Raw genomic sequence first — 22954 nt, 5'->3', positions numbered from 1 at the left:
GAGTGGCTGAATTGCTGATGAAGAAAAATGTAATATTTCAGTGTTTGTAAGTGCTGGCCATAAGACTTTTATATGTGTGGACAAATAGAAGTTGTTTCCAGGTATATTTCACATTCCTTGTGGTGATACAGGTCCATTCTTTAGCAGAAACTAGGGTGAAATCCCAAGCATTTGTACATATCTTAGGTCTGGATAAAAATCCTGCAGGGCCAGGTGTGGGTCCAGAGGGAACTTCATTGAGCAGAGTGGCCAGTAGAGATCTCTGTATCATTTTGAAAGAACTTTTAAAAAATGGAAAGATGTAGTCAATGAACCTGAGGATATTATGCTAAGTGAAATAAGACAGTAAAAAATAAAGAAATACTGTGTGATTCCAGTTCTATGAGGTACCTAAAGTAGTGAAATTCATAAAAACAAAGTAGATGGTGGCTGAGGGGAGAGGAGACAGGAACCTGTTGTTCAATGGGTGTGGAGTTTCAGATTTACAAGATGAAGAAATTCTAGGCATATTTTCCAGATGGATATACTTAATAATACTTAACTGTACACTTGTACAGGATTTATATGGTAAAGTTTAATGCTGTATGGTTTCTACCACAATAAAAAAATGGGAAGATTCAGAAAAGCAGTGAACCTGATCTGACATGATGACAAAGAATGAAATTCTATCTTTGCTGAAGTCCATTTCTCTTTGACTACGCTTGCATGGTTTGGGTGTTTTCTTATTCCCCAGTTGCATTGTCCCTAATCTCAATCTGTGTCCTCTTCTACAGTGTGTTTCTCCTTAATTCAATCCCGTCTCATGTTTCGAAAACTTTCACTCCTAAATGGTGATCCACTGATTAATCAGTTTCTCCACAGTCCTACTCTGAATGTAAATTGTATGGAGAGAAGAAATTGAAAATGATCATAAGTGGGAGATGAAATGTGTTGTTATGGGAAAGTAGGGTCAGATGTAATTTGTATAACTGTGTCATTTCTCTTTGTGGGTAATTAAATGAATTTATTTTCACCTACTTCTCTTTTTCTTTTGTGAACAAATATACCTTCTTGGTTGTACATTCTGTTTCTTGTTACAGGGCCCTGAGAAGCTTTTCTTCTTGCCAAATTCTCCTATTAATTTTAGGCAATGAGAGCTTTTCCTAGTAGTTCCAATTATAATATGATCTGAGTTGTGCTTACATCATCATCATCATCATTGTCGTCATTACTGTCATTACTTAAGAATCAGCTAGTTCTCATTTGCAATGCAGCATAAATATTCAATACCACTATCATTCCTGATAATCACAGTTTCTTTCTCACATTCTTAGTTCCCATCATTTCAGTGGCAGCCCAGTTGGCCGGATCCATGGATGGAGGGAATCACTCAGCTGTGTCTGAGTTTGTGTTCCTGGGACTCACTCACTCATGGGAGATCCAGCTTCTCCTTCTGGTGTTCTCCTCTGTGCTCTACGTGGCAAGCATGACTGGAAACATCCTCATTGTGTTTTCTGTGACCATTGATCCTCACTTACACTCCCCCATGTACTTTCTCCTGGCCAGTCTCTCTTTCATTGACTTGGGAGCCTGCTCTGCTACCTCACCCAAGATGATTTATGACCTTTTCAGAAAGCACAAAGTCATCTCCTTTGGCGGCTGCATCGCCCAGATCTTCTTCATCCACGTCATTGGAGGCGTGGAGATGGTGCTGCTCATTGCCATGGCCTTTGACAGATATGTGGCCATATGCAAGCCCCTCCACTATCTGACCATCATGAGCCCACGGAGGTGCATCTTATTTCTGGCTGCTGCTTGGGCCCTTGGTGTCAGTCACTCACTGTTCCAACTGGCATTTGTTGTTAATCTACCCTTCTGTGGTCCTAATGTGCTGGACAGCTTTTACTGTGACCTTCCTCGTCTCCTCAGACTGGCCTGTACAGACACCTACAGGTTGCAGTTCATGGTCACTGTCAACAGTGGGTTTATCTGTGTTGGTTCCTTCTTCATACTCCTCATCTCCTACGTCTTCATCCTGTTTACTGTTTGGAAACATTCCTCAGGTGGCTCATCCAAGGCTCTCTCCACTTTGTCAGCTCACATCATGGTGGTCCTTTTGTTCTTTGGTCCAACCATGTTTGTCTATACATGGCCACACCCCAATTCCCAGATGGACAAATTTCTTGCTCTCTCTGATGCAGTTCTCACTCCTTTTTTAAATCCTGTTATCTACACATTCAGGAATAAAGTGATGAAGGCAGCAATGAAAAGAGCTTTCAGACCATTAATGATTTTTAGAAAGATTTCATAAAAAATGTTGTAAGATTTTTATCCTGATCATCATATAGTTTGTATTTGTAATTTTAGAATTGGCTTATTTAGTGTATCTGTAGTTGATTTGAATATTACCACACCCTGTAAGAATGCACCTCTTTCCTTAGAAATAATGAAGATGTAGACAAAACCTTAACTGAAAACATATGTTGATTCATATGGTGCTGCATATATATGTGCTACTTATACTTTCCTTGCTTCACTTTTTCTGTTGAAGTTTTTAGTTTATTATTGTTTCTTCAGTTTATCTACATACTTTCTTATAATATATCTCTTGATGTCCCAGATGCTAATTATTCACTTACGATTGATAATCTCCACCTTTACCAATAATAGCTCTTTTTCTTATTCCTTTTGTGAGTTGGGAAATATTCATATCTATATTCATATCCCAGGTTCTTCACATCTTTTTTTTTTTGGTTCTTCACATCTATAACAAGCCATTGACTTTCTCCTTATGATTTGGAGGACATAGTTATCGTGTTCAGCAGGAAAATTTTGTGCTCAGATTGTTCTTCAAATAAAAATAATTTGATTTCAGACTAGAGGAGTACTGATCTTTCCTGCTTCATTGTGTTCTGCCTTCATATCCTTTTTTCTTGCTAATCTGTCCTTTAGATAATTGCCTAATGGTCACAATATTTTTTCTGTTGGTGGTGTAACACTTTCTGGGAAGAATTTTGAAAAGCATAAACCAATGACACCCTTTGATTTCTTTTTGATTACATACATATGCACATCCATGAACCAGTAATTTATTGTTTTATTCATCTGTTCTCTAAACTTATTTTTTTTGGCTTACTACATATATGGAGTTGTGCTTACTCTATATCTGGAATTGTTTCTGGGAATTCATGGAAGCACCCTAAAATATATGGCCTGGAAGATTATGTATTTATTTATTTATTTTATTTTATTATGATTAAAACATTTAAAAATTTTTGAGTGTAGTTGACCTGCAACATTAGATTAGTTTCAGGTGTACAATATAGCAATTCAACTTCTGTATATGTCATGCTGTGTACACCATAACTGTAGCTACCATCACCATTCAGTGTTATTACAATACTACTGAGTATATCACCAGTGTTGTGCCTCTTATTCCCATGACTTATTTTCTCTATAACTAGAACCTGTATCTTCCACTCATATTCACTCATTTTGCCCACCCTCTCCTCTCCTCTGGAAACCATCCATTTGTTCTCTGTATTTGCTTATCTGATTATGCTTTTTGTTTATTTGTTTTATTTAAAAAATTAATTTAAATTACAGTTACTTAACCTACACTGTAATATTAGTCTTAGGTATACAATTCAGCACTGCCATATGACACCCAGGGCTCATCACATATTCCATTTAATCCCCTCCTCTGTTTCACCCATTATCCACCCCCCCATTCTGGTAACCATCAGTTTGTTTTATATAGTTAAGAGTCTGGTTTGCCTCTCTCTCTCTCTTTTCACCTTTTGCTCATTTGTTTTGCCTCTTAAATTATACATATGAATGAAATCATATGGTATTTGTCTTTCTCTGACTTATTTCACTTAGCATAATACTCTTTAGCTCATTCATGTCATTGTAAATGGCAAGATTTCATTCTTTGTTATGGCTGAGTAATATTTCATTGTATCTATATCCTACTTCTTCTTTATCCATTCATCAGTCCAGGGACACTTAGCATGCTCCCATGGTTTGGCTATTGTAGATAATGCTGCTATAAACATTGGGGTACATGTATCCCTTTCAATCAGTGTTTCTGTATCCTTTGGGTAAATACCCAGTAGTGCAATTGCTGGGCCATAGGGTAGATCTACTTTCAACTTCTTGAAGAACCTCCACACTGTTTCCCAGAGTGGCTGCACCAGTTTGCATTCCCACCAACAGTGTACGAGGCTCCTCTTTCTTCACATCCTCCTCAAGTTGTTTCTTGTGTTGTTGATTTTAGCCATTCTGACAGGTGTGAGGTGGTATCTCATTGTATTTTTTATTTGCATTTCCTTTGATTAACAGTGATGTTGAGCATCTTTTCTGCATCTGTTGGCCATCTGTATGTCTTTTTGGAAAAATGTCTATTTATGTCTTCTGGCCATTTTTAAACTGGATTATTTGTTTTCTTGGGTGTTGAGTTGGTAAGTTCTTTATAGATTTTGGATACTAACCCTTTACTGAATATGTCATTTGTGAATATCTTCTCCCATTCCATAGGTTGCCTATTTTTTTTTCTTGATGGTTTCTTTTGCTGTGCAGAAGTTTTTATTTTGATGACATCCCAATAGTTTATTTTTTGTTTTGTTGCCCTTGCCTCAGGAGATATATCTAGAGAGAAGTTGCTATGGTCAATGCCAAAGAGGTTGTTGCCTGTGTTCTCCTCTAGGATTTTTATGGTTTCCTGTTTCATGTTTAGGTCTTTAATCTATTTTGAATTTATTTTGTGTATGGTGTAAGAAAACGATCCAGTTTCATTCATTAGCAGATAGCTGTCAAGTTTTCCCAAACCCACTTGTTTAGAGACTTTCCTAAAGGATACTCTTTCTTGCTTTGCTGATGATTAATTAACCATATGGTTGTGGGTTCATTTCTGCATTTTCTGTTCAATTCTATTGGTCTGTGTGTCTATTTTTGCGCGACTACCATGCTGTTTTGATGACTACAGTTTTGTAATATAACTTGAAGTTCAGAATTGTGATGCTTCCAGCTTTATTTTTCTTTTTCTAAGAGTGTTTTGACTATTCAGAGTCTTTGTTGTAGTTTCATACAAATTTTAGGATTGTTTGTTCCAGCTGTGTGAAAAATGCTGGTGGTATTTTGAATGGGATTGTATTAAATATGTAGACTGATTTGGGTAGTATAGACATTTTAACAATATTTGTTTTCCCAATCCATGAGCATGGAATGTCTTTCCATTTCTTTGTGTTCTCTTAAATTTCTCTACCAGTGTTTTATAGTTTGCAGAGTATGGGTCTTTAACCTCTTTGGTTAGGTTTGTTTCTAGGTATCTTATTATTTTTGATCCAATTGGGATTGAGTCCTTAATTTTTTTTTCTGCTGCTTCATTATTGGAGTATGGAAATGCAACAGATTTCTGTATGTTGATTTTGTGTCCTGTGACAGTGAATTTATTCTTTAGTTGTAGCAGGTTTTTTTGTGGAATCTTTCAGGTTTTCTATATGTAGTATCCCATCATTTACAAATAGCAAAAGCTTTACTTCTTCCTTGCCACTTAGGATACTTTTCTTTATTTTTGTTATCTTTTTGCTATGGCTATGACTTCTAGTACTGTGTTAAATAATAATGGTGAGAATGGACACCTCTGTTTGTTCCTGACTGTAGAAGAAAAGCTCTCAATTTTCCCCCCTTTAGGATGATACTAGCTGTGGGTTTTTCATATATGGCTTTTATTATTTTGAGGTTTGTGCCTTCTAATTCTACTTGTGGAGGATTTTTTTTATCATGAATGGATATTTTATTTTTCAGATGATTTTCCACATATATTGAAATGATCATATGGTTCTTATCCTTTCTTTTATTAATATGGTATGTCACATTGATTGATTGAAGAGTATTGAACCATACTTGCTGCTCTGGAATAAATCTCACTAGATTGTGGTGAATGATTTTTTAAAAAGTCTATTTCTTTTTTTCTCGTTAAAAATTTTATTTATTCATGACAGAAAGAGAGAGAGAGAGAGAGAGAGAGAGAGAGAGAGAGAGAGGCAGAGACACAGGCAGAGGGAGAAGCAGGCTCTATGCAAAGAGCCTGATGTGGGACTCAATCCCAGGACTCTAGGATCACACCCTTGGGCAGAAGGCAGATGCTCAACCACTGAACCACCCAGGCGTCCCAGGTGAATGACTTTTTAATGTATTGTTGGATTCAGTTTGTTAGTCTTTTATTGAGAATTTCTGCATCTGTGTTCATCAGGGGTATTGGTCTGAAATTCTCTTTTTTAGTGGTGTCTTTGTCTAGTTTGCTTTCAGGGTAATACTGGCCTCATAGAATGAGTCTGGATGTTTTCCTTCATTTTCTATTTTTTGGAATAGTTTGAGAAGACTAGGTATTAACTCTTCTTTAAATGTTTGATAGAGGTGCTGTGTGTCGGCGGCTCCCCGGGAGGCCTGTGTGATCCTGTGCAGACATAGAGCAGAGTCACTATTATTTCTAATGTCAATTTCAAACTATTTATTCTTGGATAAAAGTCTAACTGAATGAAATTATGTCTGGGTACAAGCCTGCAGCTATTCAGACATATCCTGTACTTGGTGAAATAATCATCCAGGACACACCGTATTGGAACAACTATAAGACCCCTGTTCAAATCAAGGAGTTTGCAGTGTCAAAAGTAGATTTTTCTCCACAGCCTCCATATAATTACGCTGTCACAGCTTCCTCAAGGATTCACATTTATGGCTGGTACTCTCAAGAACCTATAGAAACGTTTTCCCAATGTAAAGACACAACATACTGTACTTCTTTTCTTCAGGATGGTAGACTGCTTGTGGCTGGCAGTAAAGATGGTGGAGTTCAGCTTTTTGATATAAGTGGGAGAGCTCCCCCCTCAGGCAGTTTGAGGGTTATACTAAAGCAGTTCACATGGTCGATTTTATAGCTGACAAATATCATGTGGTCTCTAGGGCTGATGATTATACAGTTAAATTGTGGGATATTCCAAACTCCAAGGAAATTGTGACATTCAAAGAACATTCTGATTATGTGAGGTGTGGATGTGGTAGCAAACTGAACACAGATCTGTTTGTAACAGGGTCATATGATCATACTGTGAAGATGTTTGATACATGAACAAACAAGAGTGTAATCTCTGTTGAGCATGGGCAGTCAGTGGAAAGGGTCTTGCTTTTTCCCTCTGGAGGACGTCTGGCATCAGCAAGAGGCCGTTATGTTAAAATCTGGTACATGCTGAAAGGAGGACAATTGCTAGTGTCTTTGAAAAATCATCATAAAACTGTGATATGTTTATATCTGAGCAGCTCTGGACAGAGGTTACTTTCTGGGTCACTGTATAAAAAGTTGAAAGTATATAGCATGACTTCCTATAAAGTAGTCCACAGTTTTGATTATGCAGCTTCAATTTTGAGTCTTGAACTTGTGCACGAAGATGAGACAATAGTTGTAGGAGTGACCAATGGAATATTGAGTGTGGAACATTGGAAATCTAAAGGAAAGAAGGATTCTCTTCCCAAGAGAAGAAGGCCTGCATATCGAACTTTTATTAAAGGAAAAAAATTACATGAAGCAATGGAACGACACTTTGATCAACAGGCCATCACAGAAACAGCTAGAATTGTATGACAAGGATCTGAAAAATTTCTGAGTCTATCGACAGAGCCACTTGACATAGTCCTTGAGCCCAGTTATATGATAAAGACACCTGAGACTACAGTTTCCATCATAAAGGAGCTAAATCAAAGAGGAGTCCTTGCAAATGCCCTTGCAGATCAGGACGAAAAGGAAATCAGTCGTGTTCTTAATTTTTTAATATGGAATCTGTGTCAACCAAGATTTGCCCCTTTTTTGATCAATGCTGCTGAAATAATTATTGATATATATCTTCTTGTGATTGGTCAGTCACCCGTAGTTGATAAAAAGTTTTTGTTACTTCAAGGACTTGTAGAAAAAGAGATTTATTACCAGAGAGAACTACTAGAAACCTTGGGGATGATGATATGCTTTTTGCTACTATGACAAGGAAAGAAAGCACTTCTGTGCTGCAGCATACATCTGATGGATTTCTAGAGAACAAGAAGATGGAACCATAGTGTCTGCTTAATGAGACCTGTAACAACAGCTAACTTTGATTCTGTTAACTATTGGAAAGAGAATCTCTCTGATACAGTAAAAACAAAACAAAACAAAAAAACCCCAAAAAACGGGCAGCCCAGGTGGCTCAGTGGTTTAGCACCACCTTCAGCCCAGGGCCTGATCCTGGAAACCCAGGATTGAATCCCGCGTCGGACTCCCTGCATGGAGCCTGCTTCTCTCTTTTCCTGTGTCTCTGCCTCTCTCTCTCTCTCTCTGTCATGAATAAATTAATAAAATCTTTATAAAAAAAAAGAACATCCTTAATCTAATAAAGGAGATTTATTCCAAAAAGAAAAGCCAACAACAACAACAAAAACAAACCCAAAAAACTATTCACAGAAGCAGTTTGATGGAAGAGACTGGAATATCTAGAATTGATAAATAAGTACCTGTTGTAAGACATGGTTTTCCATGTAATACTTTGAATCATTTCATGGCATCTTCGGCTAGAAGATCTGAGTTGTCTTGGTCATAGTGTATTGTCTACCTTGGACAAAGGGATATTAATTTTAATACAGCAAAGTTCTGTATCAACATTTGGGTAGGCCTTCAGAACCCTAGAATGGGTTTCAACTGGGAATCCTGCTAAAGGGGCAGGGCTTTATTTTTTACTTTTCTCCTGGACAAACAACAACAGAAATGGCAACTGAAATAAATTCTCTCTTCACTCTAATCAGTGTGCGATTTCCAGGCGCTGCTGATTTTGCCTCCCTTGCCTTGATGTCATCATTTATCCTAGGTCCCATGTTCTGCTTCTGCTAGTGATGGGACTGCATCTGCTCCACAAGCGACACATCAGTGGCCAGCTTTGAACAATTTAACTCTGAATTAGAACATGTATTCAGAGTGTGATGAGGCAGATTTGATACCTAAAAATTGTGCTACCCATTACAGATTCTTTCCATTCCTTTAATCTTGACTGTTCTTACCAAAACAAGGTCTACAGATAGACCTTTTCAGACCACAATTTTCTCCTTGATATGCAACATTTTTCTACCCAGTTTTCAACTTGCTTCAGGTCAGAGGAGTGATAAAATTTGCCATTTCTCTTGTAATAAAATAGCTTTTCAATCTTTTGTACATATGTTTGGAGCTTTTCTTATAGCTCTCTACCCTTCTGAAAACGATTTTCTGTAATCAGTCTTTAGAATTTGTTTCTCTAATCTCCACAGTCATCTTGTGTTTTAGAGCTCAAAGCTACAGTAGCTTGCTTTGGAAAATAGTTTTTTAAAGGTCAATGTAAGCCACATTTTAATAAAGATATTCTTATTTTTTTCTTGGTATTCTGAGATATGTGAACTCGTGATGGATAGTCACTGGCTACTGTTTTAGGACACTGATTTCACACTTGCTATTTCTCCCTTTTCCCAGTTCCTATTCCACCTCAAGTAATTATTTTTAAGGAAACATGCCTTGTGTTAAAAAACAAACAAACAAACAACAGCACCTTTAAGGAAGATTATGTAATGGGAATCTCCTCTTAAAATTCAGTTTTGTGAATTCAGGTTTCTTTTTTTAAGGCAGAAAAAAATATTTCTGTGGTCTGGAAAGGGCACAGTGCTAAAAAGTAGGCTCTAGTTTCCCTTTCTTGAATTGGTGAATGCACAGTGGCTTATAAAGGAACCAGGAGTTTGTTTCCTTGAGTAATTATGAGATTAGACAAGGTCAGAAACTGTGTCTTCATGTTAAAAGGGTTAATTTATTTAAGTAAAATTTGTACTTAAAGGCTTTTAAAAGTATTTAACTTTTTAAGTATGCTGTATACTAGTAAAAATTAAAAGTTGAAAATTCTAAAACTAGTTGCCATCAAGTGTGTAACATGTGACAAGAATTTTCCCATACATTATTTTTTTCAAGTCTCATCACAACCATCCAGTGTTAATGTTCTCACTTAATGCTGAATGAGCTACAGTGGTCAGCCCACTTTTGAATTCCCCAGGCCTGAGTCCCTATCATCCCGGCACTGTCAACCTACCTGGCCCCTGGGACCAAACCTACTGAGCCCTTTAAGAGGACTTCAGAGTGCTGCAGTTCTTGGATGAAATCTAGAATGATGACTAATTTTCAAAGAGGTTTTGCAATTCCCATAGCCATCAATACTGTATGGTAATTTCAGGAATAGTTTTTATATTCATTGGGACAAACTAGTATTTGTTATTTAAAGTATTTAAACACAACTGACATATCAGGCATATTATGTATGGTATGTTGCACTGGTCTTTGGATTCTAATATAAAATGACTAACAGTAAGTCTTCTGAATTTTAGTTGAAAAGTACTTTAAAATGTTACTAAGTCTGCAAAAATCTTGACATGTTCCAGAGAATTTAGGAACTCATTGTACATTTAATTTATTATAAGAGTTAAGCACTGGGAAGGTTCTGCTTGTTGGATCAAGTATTTGAAGTGCTGTTTAAGAGAAAAACAATTTAAATGTATAAATGCTATTGTTAAAAGGAATTTGGGTTGTAAATGGATTTGTTTAAAGAAATTTAAAATTTAGTGTATTCAACTTAAATATTCTCTTATCAATCATGAATTAAAGGCCCCCTTGAAAGTGATTATTAAAATGAACTAGTTTTATGGATGGAATATTTATGTTAAACCTAAAACCTGAAGGAAAGTTTTCAAATGCTTAACTTTAACAAGTATCTGTAAATTGTCTCTCCAAAGAATAAAATGTTCCCTCAGCCATGAAAAGGCACTTACTGGTGACTAGACTACATGCTTCTTCCCCCTGCTAGTGACCTAGACTAGGGGTCATATATCTGGCTCAAGCCCAGGCTAAGCCGGGAATTGTAACTAGGAATTATAATTAAATTCTTTTTTTAAAAAAAGATTTTATGGGACCCCTGGGTGGCGCAGCGGTTTGGTTTGGTGCCTGCCTTTGGCCCGGGGCGCGGTCCTGGAGACCCGGGATGGTATCCCACGTTGGGCTCCCTGCATGGAGCCTGCTTCTCCCTCTGCCTGTGTCTCTGCCTCTCTCTCTCTCTCTCTGTGTGTGTGTGTGACTATCATGAATAAATAAATAAAATCTTTAAAAAAAGATTTTATTTATTTATTAGAGTTAGGAGGGGTAGAGAGGGGAGGGAGAAAGAATTTGAAGCAGACTCTGTACTGAGCATGGTGCTCTATCCCACCTTACCAGATCAAGACCTGAGCTGAAAGCAAGTTGGACGCTTCAATGATTGCACCACCAAGGCGCCTCAGTCAAATTGTTGATCTTGGCAAATGTGGGGTTCTGGGAATGCTTTTTGGATTATTCAAAGAAAGCTGCAGAGAAAAAGAAGGAAACGTAAGTTTGGAGAAAATATGCAAGATAAAGTTATCCTGCCTCTGCAGGTCAGGCTAGAAAAGAGAGAACATGGTTCGCTGTTCTGTTTCCCTTCTGGCTGTACCTTAGGGCTTCCCTCGGGTCCACGAGAGTGTTTGGAATCCTATTAAATTCTTTTTGCTTAAAAATATATATATATTTGATAGAATTTGCCTGTGAAAGAATTTGATCCTGGACTTTTGTTTGTTGGGGGTTTTCTGATTACTGATTCAATTTCTTTGCTCATTATTGATCTCTTCAAGTTCTCTCCTTCCTGTTTCAGTTTTGGTAGGTTATATGTTTCTAGGAATTTATCCATTTCTTCCAGGTGTCCAATTTCCTGGTGTACAGTTTTTCATAATATTCTTTTATAATTGTTTGTATTTCTGTGGTGTTGATTGCTATTTTTCCTCTCTTTATCTTTTCTTTTTGATAAGTCAGGCTAGAGGTTTATCAATTTTATTACTTTTATTCAAAGAACTAGGCCTGGTTTCATTGACTCATTCTACTGTTTTTGTTTTGTTTTGTTTTAGTTCCCATATCATTTATTTCTGCTCTAATGTTTATTATTTCTTTCCTTCTGCTGGCTTTAGGCTTCATTTATTGTTCTTTTCTAGCTCCTTTAGATGTAAGGTTCATTTGTTTATTTGAGATTTTTCTTGCTTCTTGAGGTAGGTCTGTATTGCTATTTATGTCTCAGGACTGCTCTTGCTGCACCCCAAAGGTTTTGGACCATTATGTTTTCATTTTCACTTGTTTCCACGTATTTTTTTTTAATTCTTTTATTTCCTGGTTGACTCATTCATTGTTTAGTGGCATGTCGTTGAACTTGCAGGTATTCATGGTCTTTCCAGGTTTTTTGTTGTGGTTAACTTCGAGTTGTATAATGTCATTAGAAAAGGTGTATAGTTTGATTTAAATATTTTTGTATTTGTTGAAGCCTGTGTTGTGACCTAATATGTGATCTATTCTGGAGATTTTTCCATGTGTACTTGAAAAGAATGTGTATTCTGCTGCATTAGGATACAAAGTTCTGAATATATCTGTTAAGGCCATCTGGTTCAGGATGCCATTCAAAGCCATGGTTTCTTTGTTGATTTGCTGTTTAGATAATCTGTCCATTGATTCAAGTGGGGTATTAAAGTATCCTCCTATTATTATTTTTAATTAGTTCCTTTAGGTGTGTTATTGTTTTGTATACCTGGGTGTTCTTGTGTTCAGTGTGTGAATGTTTACAATTGTTATATCTTCTTGTTGTATTGTTCCCTTTTTGATATATGATGTCCTTCTTTGTCTCTTGTTGTAGTCTTTATTTTATTTTTTAATTTTTAAAAATTCAGCTAATGGATTGTGTATTATTAGTTTCAGAGGTAGGGTTCAGTAATTCATCACTTGCATATAACACCCAGTGCTCATTACATCATGTGTCTTCCTTAATACCCACCACCCAGTTACCCTATCGCCCCATCCTCCTTCCCTCCAGCAACCCTCAATTTATTTCTTATAGTTAAGAGTCTGTTATGGTTTGTTCTCCTTTCTGATTTCATATTATTTTATTTTTCCTTCTTTTCACTCATGATCCTCTGTTTTGTTTCTTAAATTCCACATATGACTGATATTGTATGATAATTCTTTCTCTGATTTACTTATTTCAGTTAGTATAATACCCTCTAGTTCCATCCACATCATTGCAAATGTTAAGATTTCATTTTTTGATGGTTGAATAATATTTCATTGGGTATATATTCTTTATCCACTCATCAGTTGATGGACATCTGGGTTCTTTCCATAGTTTGGCTATTGTGGACACTACCACTATAAACATTGGGGGAGGTGCTCCTCTGGCTTACTATGTTTTTTTTTTTATTTATTTTTTATTTTTTATAAATTAATTTTTATAGGTGTTCAATTTACCAACATACAGAATAACACCCAGTGCTCATCCCGTCAAGTGTCGCCCTCCGTGCCCGTCACCCATTCACCCCCACCCCCCGCCCTCCTCCCCTTCCACCACCCCTAGTTCATTTCCCAGAGTTAGAAGTCTTTATGTTCTGTGTCCCTTTCTGATATCTCCCACACATTTCTTCTCCCTTCCCTTATATTCCCCTTCACTATTATTCATATTCCCCAAATGGGTGAGAACATACACTGTTTGTCCTTCTCCGATTGACTTACTTCACTCAGCATAATACCCTCCAGTTCCATCCACGTTGAAGCAAATGGTGGGTATTTGTTGTTTCTAATGGCTGAGTAATATTCCATTGTATACATAAACCACATCTTCTTTATCCATTCATCTTTCGATGGGCACCGAGGCTCCTTCCACAGTTTGGCTATTGTGGACATGGCTGCTAGAAACATCGGGGTGCAGGTGCCCCGGCGTTTCATTGCATCTGAATCTTCGGGGTAAATCCCTAACAGTGCAATTGCTGGGTCATAGGGCAGGTCTATTTTTAATTCTTTGAGGAACCTCCACACAGTTTTCCAGAGTGGCTGCACCAGTTCACATTCCCACCAACAGTGTAAGAGGGTTCCCTTTTCTCCGCATCCTCTCCAACATTTGTTGTTTCCTGCCTTATTAATTTTCCCCATTCTCACTGGTGTGAGGTGGTATCTCATTGTGGTTTTGATTTGTATTTCCCTGATGGCAAGTGATGCAGAGCATTTTCTCATGTGCATGTTGGCCATGTCTATGTCTTCCTCTGTGACATTTCTCTTCATGTCTTTTGCCCATTTCATGATTGGATTGTTTGTTTCTTTGGTGCTGAGTTTAATAAGTTCTTTATAGATTTTGGAAACTAGCCCTTTATCTGATAGGTTATTTGCAAATATCTTCTCCCATTCTGTAGGTTGTCTTTTAGCTTTGTTTACTGTATCCTTTGCTGTGCAAAAGCTTCTTATCTTGATGAAGTCCCAATAGTTCATTTTTGCTTTTGTTTCTTTTGCTTTCGTGGATATATCTTGCAAGAAGTTACTGTGGCCAAGTTCAAAAAGGGTGTTGCCTGTGTTCTCCTCTAGGATTTTGATGGAGTCTTGTCTCACATTTAAATCTTTCATCCATTTTGAGTTTATCTTTGTGTCTGGTGCAAGAGAGTGGTCCAGTTTCATTCTTCTGCATGTGGATGACCAATTTTCCCAGCACCATTTATTGAAGAGACTGTCTTTCTTCCAGTGGATCGTCTTTCCTCCTTTGTCGAATATTAGTTGACCATAAAGTTCAGGGTCCATTTCTGGGTTCTCTATTCTGTTCCATTGGTCTATGTGTCTGTTTTTGTGCCAGTACCACACTGTCTTGATGACCACAGCTTTGTAGTACAACCTGAAATCTGGCATTGTGATGCCCCCAGATATGGTTTTCCTTTTTAAAATTCCCCTGGCTATTCGGGGTCTTTTCTGATTCCACACAAATCTTAAAATAATTTGTTCTAAGTCTCTGAAGAAAGTCCATGGTATTTTGATAGGGATTGCATTGAACGTGTAAATTGCCCTGGGTAACATAGACATTTTCACAATATTAATTCTGCCAATCCATGAGCATGGAATATTTTTCTATCTCCTTGTGTCATCCTCAATTTCTTTCAGAAGTATTCTGTAGTTTTTAGGGTATGGATCCTTTACCTCTTTGGTTAGGTTTATTCCTAGGTGCTTATGCTTTTGGGTGCAATTGTAAATGGGATTGAATCCTTAATTTCTCTTTCTTCAGTCTCATTTTTCGTGTATAGAAATGCCACTGATTTCTGGGCATTGATTTTGTATCCTGCCACACTGCCGAATTGCTGTAGGAGTTCTAGCAATCTTGGGGGGAGTCTTTTGGGTTTTCTAAGTACAGTATCATGTCATCTGCAAAGAGGGAGAGTTGGACTTCTTCTTTACCAATTTGAATGCCGTTTATTTCTTTTTGTTGCCTGATTGCCGAGGCTAGGACTTCTCGTACTATGCTGAATAGCAGTGGTGAGAGTGGACATCCCTGTCGTGTTCCTGTTCTTAGGGGAAAGGCTCCCAGTGCTTCCCCTTTGAGAAGGATATTTGCTGTGGGCTTTTCGTAGATGGCTTTTAAGATGCTGAGGAATGTTCCTTCTATCCCTGCACTCTGAAGAGTTTTGATGAGGAAGGGATGCTGTGTTTTGTCAAATGCTTTCTCTGCATCTCTTGAGAGGATCGTATGGTTCTTGTATTTTCTCTTGTTGATGTGATCTATCATGTTGATTGCTTTACGAGTGTTGAACCAGCTTTGCATCCCGGGGATAAATCCCACTTGGTCATAGTGAATAATCTTCTTAATGTACTGTTGGATCCTATTGACTAGTATCTTGATGAGAATTTTTGTATCCATGTTCATCAGGGATAGTGGTCTGTAATTCTCCTTTTTGATGGGGTCTTTTAGTTTTGGAATGAAGGTGATACTGGCCTCATAGAAGGACTTTGGAAGGACTCCATCTCTTTCTATCTTTCCAAACAGCTTTAGTAGAATAGGGATGCTTTCTTCTTCAAACTTTGATAGAATTCCCCTGGGAAGCCATCTGGCCCTGGACTTTTGTGTCTTAGGCAGTGTTTGATGACTGCTTCAATTTTCTCCCTAGTTATTGGCCTGTTCAGGTTTTCCTTTTCTTCCTGGTCCAGTTTTGGTAGTTTGTGGTTTTCCAGAAATGCGTCCATTTCTTCTAGATTGCCTAATTTATTGATTCATAGCTACTCATAATATGTTTTTAAAATCGTTTGTATTTCCTTGGTATTGGTTGTGATCTCTCCTTTTCATTCGTGATTTTATTAGAGTCTTTTCTCTTTTGTTTTTTAATAAGGCTGGCTAATGGTTTATCTATGTTATTAATTCTTTCAAAGAACCAACTCCTGGTTTTGTTGATATGTTGTACAGTTCTTCAGGTCTCTATTTCATTGAGTTCTGCTCGAATCTTTATCAACTGTCTTCTGCTGGGTGTAGGTTTTATTTGCTGTTCTTTCTCCAGTTCCTTTAGGTGCAAGGTTAGCTTGTATATTTGAGTTTTTTCCAATATTTTGAGGGATGCTTGTATTGCAATGTATTTCCCTCTTAGGACTGCTTTTGCTGTATCCCAAAGATTTTGAACGGTTGTATCTTCATTCTCATTAGTTTCCATGAATCTTTTTTTAATAAATTAATTTTTTATTGGTGTTCAATTTACCAAGATACAGAATAACACCCAGTGCTCATCCCATCAAGTGCCCTCCTCAGTGCCCGTCACCCATTCACCCCCACCCCCCGCCCTCCTCCCCTTCCACCACCCCTAGTTCGTTTCCCTAAGTTAGGAGTCTTTTTCTTCTCCCTTCCCTTATATTCCCTTTCACTATTATTCATATTCCCCAAATGAGTGAGAACATACACTGTTTGTCCTTCTCCGATTGACTTACTTCACTCAACCTAATACCCTCCAGTTCCATCCACGTTGAAGCAAATGGTGGGTATTTGTCGTTTCTAATGGCTGAGTAATATTCCATTGTATACATAGACCACATTTTCTTTATCCATTCATCTTTCGATGGGCACCGAAGCTCCTTCCACAGTTTGGCTATTGTGGACATTGCTGCTAGAAACATCGGGGTGCAGGTGTCCCGGCGTTTCATTGCATCTGAATCTTTGGGGTAAATCCCTAACAGTGCAATTGCTGGGTCATAGGGCAGGTCTATTTTTAATTCTTTGAGGAACCTCCACACAGTTTTCCAGAGTGGCTGCATCAGTTCACATTCCCACCAACAGTGCAGGAGGGTTCCCTTTTCTCCGCATCCTCTCCAACATTTGTTTTTTCCTGCCTTGTTAATTTTCCCCATTCTCACTGGTGTGAGGTGGTATCTCATTGTGGTTTTGATTTGTATTTCCCTGATGGCGAGTGATGCAGAGCATTTTCTCATGTGCATGTTGGCCATGTCTATGTCTTCCTCTGTGAGATTTCTCTTCATGTCTTTTGCCCATTTCATGATTGGATTGTTTGTTTCTTTGCTGTTGAGTTTAAGAAGTTCTTTATAGATTTTGGAAACTAGCCCTTTATCTGATAGGTTATTTGCAAATATCTTCTCCCATTCTGTAGGTTGTCTTTTAGCTTTGTTTACTGTATCCTTTGCTGTGCAAAAGCTTCTTATCTTGATGAAGTCCCAATAGTTCATTTTTGCTTTTGTTTCTTTTGCTTTCGTGGATGTATCTTGCAAGAAGTTACTGTGGCCAAGTTCAAAAAGGGTGTTGCCTGTGTTCTCCTCTAGGATTTTGATGGAATCTTGTCTCACATTTAAATCTTTCATCCATTTTGAGTTTATCTTTGTGTCTGGTGCAAGAGAGTGGTCTAGTTTCATTCTTCTGCATGTGGATGACCAATTTTCCCAGCACCATTTATTGAAGAGACTGTCTTTCTTCCAATGGATAGATTCATTCCATGAATCTTTTTAATTCTTCTCTAATTTCCTGATTGACCCTTTCATCTTTTAGCAGGATGCTCTTTAACTTCCACATATTTGAATTTCTTCCAAATTTCTTCTTATGATTGAGTTCAAATTTCAAAGCATTATGGTCTGAAAATATGCAGGGGACAATCCCAATCTTTTGATATCAGTTAAGACCTGTTTTGTGACCGTTATGTGGTCTACTCTGGAGAAAGTTCCATGTGCACTTGAGAAGAATGTGTTTTCAGTTATGTTTGGATGTAAAGTTCTGTAAATATCTGTGAAATCCATGTGGTCCAGCGTATAATTTAAAGCTCTGGTTTCTTTGGAGATGTTTTGCTTATAATATCTGTCATTTGCAGAAAGCATCGTGTCGAAGTCTGCTAGTATAATGTATTATTATCTATGTGTTTACTTTGGTTATTAATTGATTGATATACTTGGCAGCTCCCACATTTGGGGCATAAATATTCATGATTGTTAGCTCCTCTTGTTGGATAGATCCTTTAAGTATGATATAGTGTTCCTCTTCATCTCTTATTACAGTCTCTGGGATAAACTTTATCTGATATGAGGATTGCTACCCCTGTTTTCTTTTGAGGACCATTTGAATGGTTCTCCAACCTTTCATTTTCAGGCTGCAGGTGTCCTTAGGTCTAAAATGAGTCTCTTGTAGACAGGAAATAGATGGGTCTTGCTTTTTTATCCAGTCTGAAACCCTGCACCTTTTGATGGGATCATTGATCCCATTAACATTCAGAGTTACTATTGAAAGATATGAATTTAGTGTCATCATGATACCTATTCAGTCCCTGTTTTAGTGGATTATTTCTTTGGGCTTCCTCTTTCTTTTGCAGCGTCCCCCTTAATATTTCTTGCAGAGCTGATTTGGTGGTCACATATTCTTTCAGTTTCTGCCTCTCTTGGAAGCTCTTTATCTCTCCTTCTATTCTGAATGAGAGCTTTGCTGGATAAAGTATTCTTGGCTGCAGGTTCTTTTCATTTAGGACCCTGAATATATCCTGCCAGCCCTTTCTGGCCTGCCAGGTCTCTGTGGAGAGGTATGCTGTTAATCTAATATTTTCCCCAGTATAAGTTAGGGATGTCTTGTCTCTTGCTGCTTTAAGGATTTTCTCTTTAATTTTGGAATTTGCAAGTTTCACTATTAAATGTCGAGGTGTTGAACTGGTTTTATTGATTTTAAGGGGGTATCTCTCTATATCCTGGATCTGAATGTCCATTTCCCTCCCCAGGTTAGGTTAGTTCTCAGCTATGATTTGTTCAAATACACTTTCTGGTCCTCTGTCCCTTTTGGCACCCTCTGGAACTCCAATTAAACATAGATTTTTCCTTCTGAGGCTCTTATTTATTTCCCTTAACCTTTCCTCATGATCTTTTAATTGTTTTTCTCTTTATTCCTCGGCTTCTTTCCTTGCTAGCTTCAAAATTTCTTATCTAGCTTCCTCATCTCTCTCACCCTTCTTAGAATAAAGAGAGCTAGGGCCTTCCTCTGGATTAGGCGTTTAATTAAGGGAATGTTTTGGCTGGCTTGTTCTATCCAGACCACTAGAACTTTCTCCATATTAGCAATAAGACTATTTCCCTTTCTTATCATTTGTATGTTCACTGGAGTAGTGCATTTCATTTCCTTCAAGAACTTTTCCTTTGCATTCACAACTTAGCTGTTTGGTGTAAGAGGCCAAAGTTTTAGCTTGTTTTAGCTTTTGACATGCCTTCCTCACAAAGCTTAAGCATTTCTACTTTTTGATTTAAAGTGGGAGACATGTGACTTTTGCTTTTATTTGAACATTTAGAGGCTATTGTAAGGTCATTAACTGGCCTGATTCAATAGCGTGTCTAGGGAATAGGGAGGCCCAAAGAAAGGAATAGAGATGGGGAATAGCCAGTTGATAGAGAAGTCAGAACATACACATTTATTGATTAAATTTGCTGTCTTATATGGATGTGGCTTGTGGTGCCCCAAAACAATTACAGTAGTAACAGCAAAGACAAGTGATCACAGAGCTCCCTGACAAATGTAATAACAATGAAAAAGTTTCAAATATTGTGAACATACCTAAATGTGACATAAAGACATGGAGTAAGCAAATATTGTCAGAAAAATGGCATTAATAGACTTGCTCAATGTAGGGTTGCCACAAAACTTCAATTTGTAAAAGCACTATCTGCACAGTGCAATAAAGCAAAGCACAATACGATGAGGTATGCCTGTACTTCTTGAATTTCTCCAATTTATTTTTCATCACTTCATATTTTCTGTCATTTATTTCTTTGCATAACTCATATATATTTTGTCATTTTAGAAAGAAGTTATATCTTTAAGAATTCATAGAGAATTTTGCTTATAACTTTAACTACCTCATGGTATATAAGTTTATATTACGTGTATGATATATACGTTGTGTCATTTACCTTTTCTTTCTTCTTTTTTTAAAAGATTTTATTGGGATCCCTGGGTGGCGCAGCGGTGTGGCGCCTGTCTTTGGCCCAGGGCGCGATCCTGGAGACCCGGGATCGAATCCCACGTCGGGCTCCCGGTGCATGGAGCCTGCTTCTCCCTCTGCCTGTGTCTCTGCCTCTCTCTCTCTCTCTGTGACTATTATAAGTAAATTAAAAAAATTAAAAGATTTTATTTATTTATTCATGATAGACACAGAGAGAAAGAGAGGCAGAGACACAGGCATAAGGAGAAGTAGGCTCCCTGCAGGGAGCCCGATGCAGGACTTGATCCCAGGACCCCAGGGTCACGCCCTGAGCTGAATGCAGAAGCTCAACCCCTGAGCCATCCAGCAGTCCCCCTTTTCTTTCTTCTTGAAGTATTTTCCTATATGTCATCACCTGCTTTATTTTATAATGAAATTATAATATGTTATTATTGTTATTATTTTAATATACCAGAAATCTGAAAGGATACTATGGGAGGAGGAACTAAGGGTTTTACTGAGGTTATGGTCGAAGGCAGCTGAGTTTGGAATGTCTCCAAATCACCTTTTATCTTTTGGAATGACTCTCTCCTGGATTCCAGGGTTAACTACTGGCTCAGAGTGGCAATATTTGTTAATTTTGGTCATATGTCCTATGTCTTATCATTTTATTTTTAATTTTTAAAAATCTTATTTATTTATTCATGAGAGGCACAGTGAGAGAGGCAGACACAGGCAGAGGGCGAAGCAGGCTTCCTGTGAGGAGCCTGATATGAGACTCGGGACTGGATCCCAGGACCCCCGGATCATGACCTGAGGCAAAGGCAGACACTCAACCATTGAGCCACCCAGATGCTCCTGATTTATCCTTTTCATCTCTTTACATATTGGAAATAGTTAATGTTTCACTGCTTCTCATCTCCCCTTGCCTTGATTTTTCTTTCATTCCATCACACATGGCCTACTTATTCCAAAGTTGCTATACCTGTGTCTTTCCCTTAAAGTTCCTTTCCTTGGTCACTCTCTGGAGTGGCTGTTCACACACTGCTATATTTCTGTTCAAAGCAAATATCGCTGGTTTTGTTTTAAGTGTATCCACCTCTTTTTGAGACTGCTGAGCTTAGTGACTAGCTCAAGATCTTAGGAGGCATGATTTTTATTTTGGTGTTCACTCTTGTCCTGTTTCAATTTTTATTGTACAATTTTTCTTTTCATGTATTGTGGTTTGGAATTGTAGATATATTTCCTAGCCTTTCTAGGGATGGGGTTTACATTTATGTTTCTTCCTGTGTAAAGGAAGAGGAAAGAAGCATCTCTTAAGTTTGGACTCTTAGTCTGGACATCTGAATTTATTTACATATTGAGGATTACATAATATATTTTTGCTGTTGTACTTGCCTGAAATTTGGATTCAAGATTATATGTGCTTCATGAATATGTTGTGTAACATTGACTTTTCTTTTTTTTTAATAAATTAATTTTTATTGGTGTTCAATTTACCAACTTACAGAGTAACACCCAGTGCTCATCCCATCAAGTGTCCCCCTCCGTGCCCGTCACCCATTCACCCCCACCCCCCGCCCTCCTCCCCTTCCACCACCCCTAGGTTCATTTCCCAGAGTTAGAAGTCTTTATGTTCTGTCTCTCTTTCTGATATTTCCCACACATTTCTTCTCCCTTCCCTTATATTCCCCTTCACTATTATTCATATTCCCCAAATGAATGAGAACATACACTGTTTATCCTTCTCCAATTGACTTACTTCACTCAGCATAATACCCTCCAGTTCCATCCACGTTGAAGCAAATGGTGGGTATTTGTCGTTTCTAATGGCTGAGTAATATTCCATTGTATACATAAACCACATCTTCTTTACCCATTCATCTTTCGATGGGCACTGAGGCTCCTTCCACAGTTTGGCTATTGTGGACATGGCTGCTAGAAACATCGGGGTGCAGGTGTCCCGGCGTTTCATTGCATCTGAATCTTTGGGGTAAATCCCTAACAGTGCAATTGCTGGGTCGTAGGGCAGGTCTATTTTTAATTCTTTGAGGAACCTCCACTTTTCAATAATTTAAGGAAGTTAGCTATAGGAGAAAGAGAAGAAAATTTGGAGACTGTCCTAAATTCGTATATAGACCTAGTTTTTAATATCTGTGTAATTTTAGATGAGAAATAATTTGAGGTTAGGTGGCAACATGTGCTTCACAGTGTGGTTGCGAGGATTCAGTAGAATATGTAAAAAAGTGTTATATTTGAAGTCAGTTTAAATCTTATTTTCTTATATATCTACTTTTTTCATGCAATAGAATATGGTTTTATCTCCGTGTATTATTCTTCATACTTTTTATTTTTTTATTTTTTATTTTTTACAATAAATTTATTTTTTATTGGTGTTCAATTTGCCAACATACAGAATAACACCCAGTGCTCATCCCGTCAAGTGCCCCCCTCAGTGCCCGTCACCCATTCACCCCCACCTCCTACCCTCCTCCCCTTCCACCACCCCTAGTTCGTTTCCCAGAGTTAGGAGTCTTCATGTTTTGTCTCCCTTTCTGATATTTCCCTCACATTTCTTCTCCCTTCCCTTCTATTCCCTTTCACTATTATTTATATTCCCCAAATGAATGAGAACATATAATGTTTGTCCTTCTCCGATTGC

At 37.8% G+C, this 22954-nt stretch overlaps 1 protein-coding gene and 1 pseudogene across 1 annotated transcript; both read left to right on the top strand.

Moving 5' to 3' along the window:
• Positions 1-1351: 1351 nt before the first annotated feature.
• On the top strand, positions 1352-2290 carry LOC129504237 (olfactory receptor 4F3/4F16/4F29-like). Its single transcript, XM_055316843.1, has one exon. The coding sequence runs from the start codon at positions 1352-1354 to the stop codon at positions 2288-2290; it is 939 nt and encodes a 312-aa protein (XP_055172818.1).
• Positions 2291-6527: 4237 nt separating this feature from the next.
• On the top strand, positions 6528-8088 carry LOC129504099 (U3 small nucleolar RNA-associated protein 15 homolog; annotated as a pseudogene).
• The last annotated feature ends 14866 nt before the right edge of the window (positions 8089-22954 follow it).

The sequence above is a fragment of the Nyctereutes procyonoides genome, unplaced genomic scaffold, assembly GCF_905146905.1.
Source record: "Nyctereutes procyonoides isolate TBG_1078 unplaced genomic scaffold, NYPRO_anot_genome, whole genome shotgun sequence".
Lineage (NCBI taxonomy): Eukaryota > Metazoa > Chordata > Mammalia > Carnivora > Canidae > Nyctereutes > Nyctereutes procyonoides.
Note: the sequence above shows the minus strand (reverse complement) of the source record. Positions and strands in the feature narration are given on the sequence as shown.

Coding starts and splice junctions, on each gene's coding strand:
- LOC129504237 (XM_055316843.1), top strand. CDS start 1,352: ATGGATGGAGGGAATCACTCAGCTGTGTCTGAGTTTGTGTTCCTGGGA.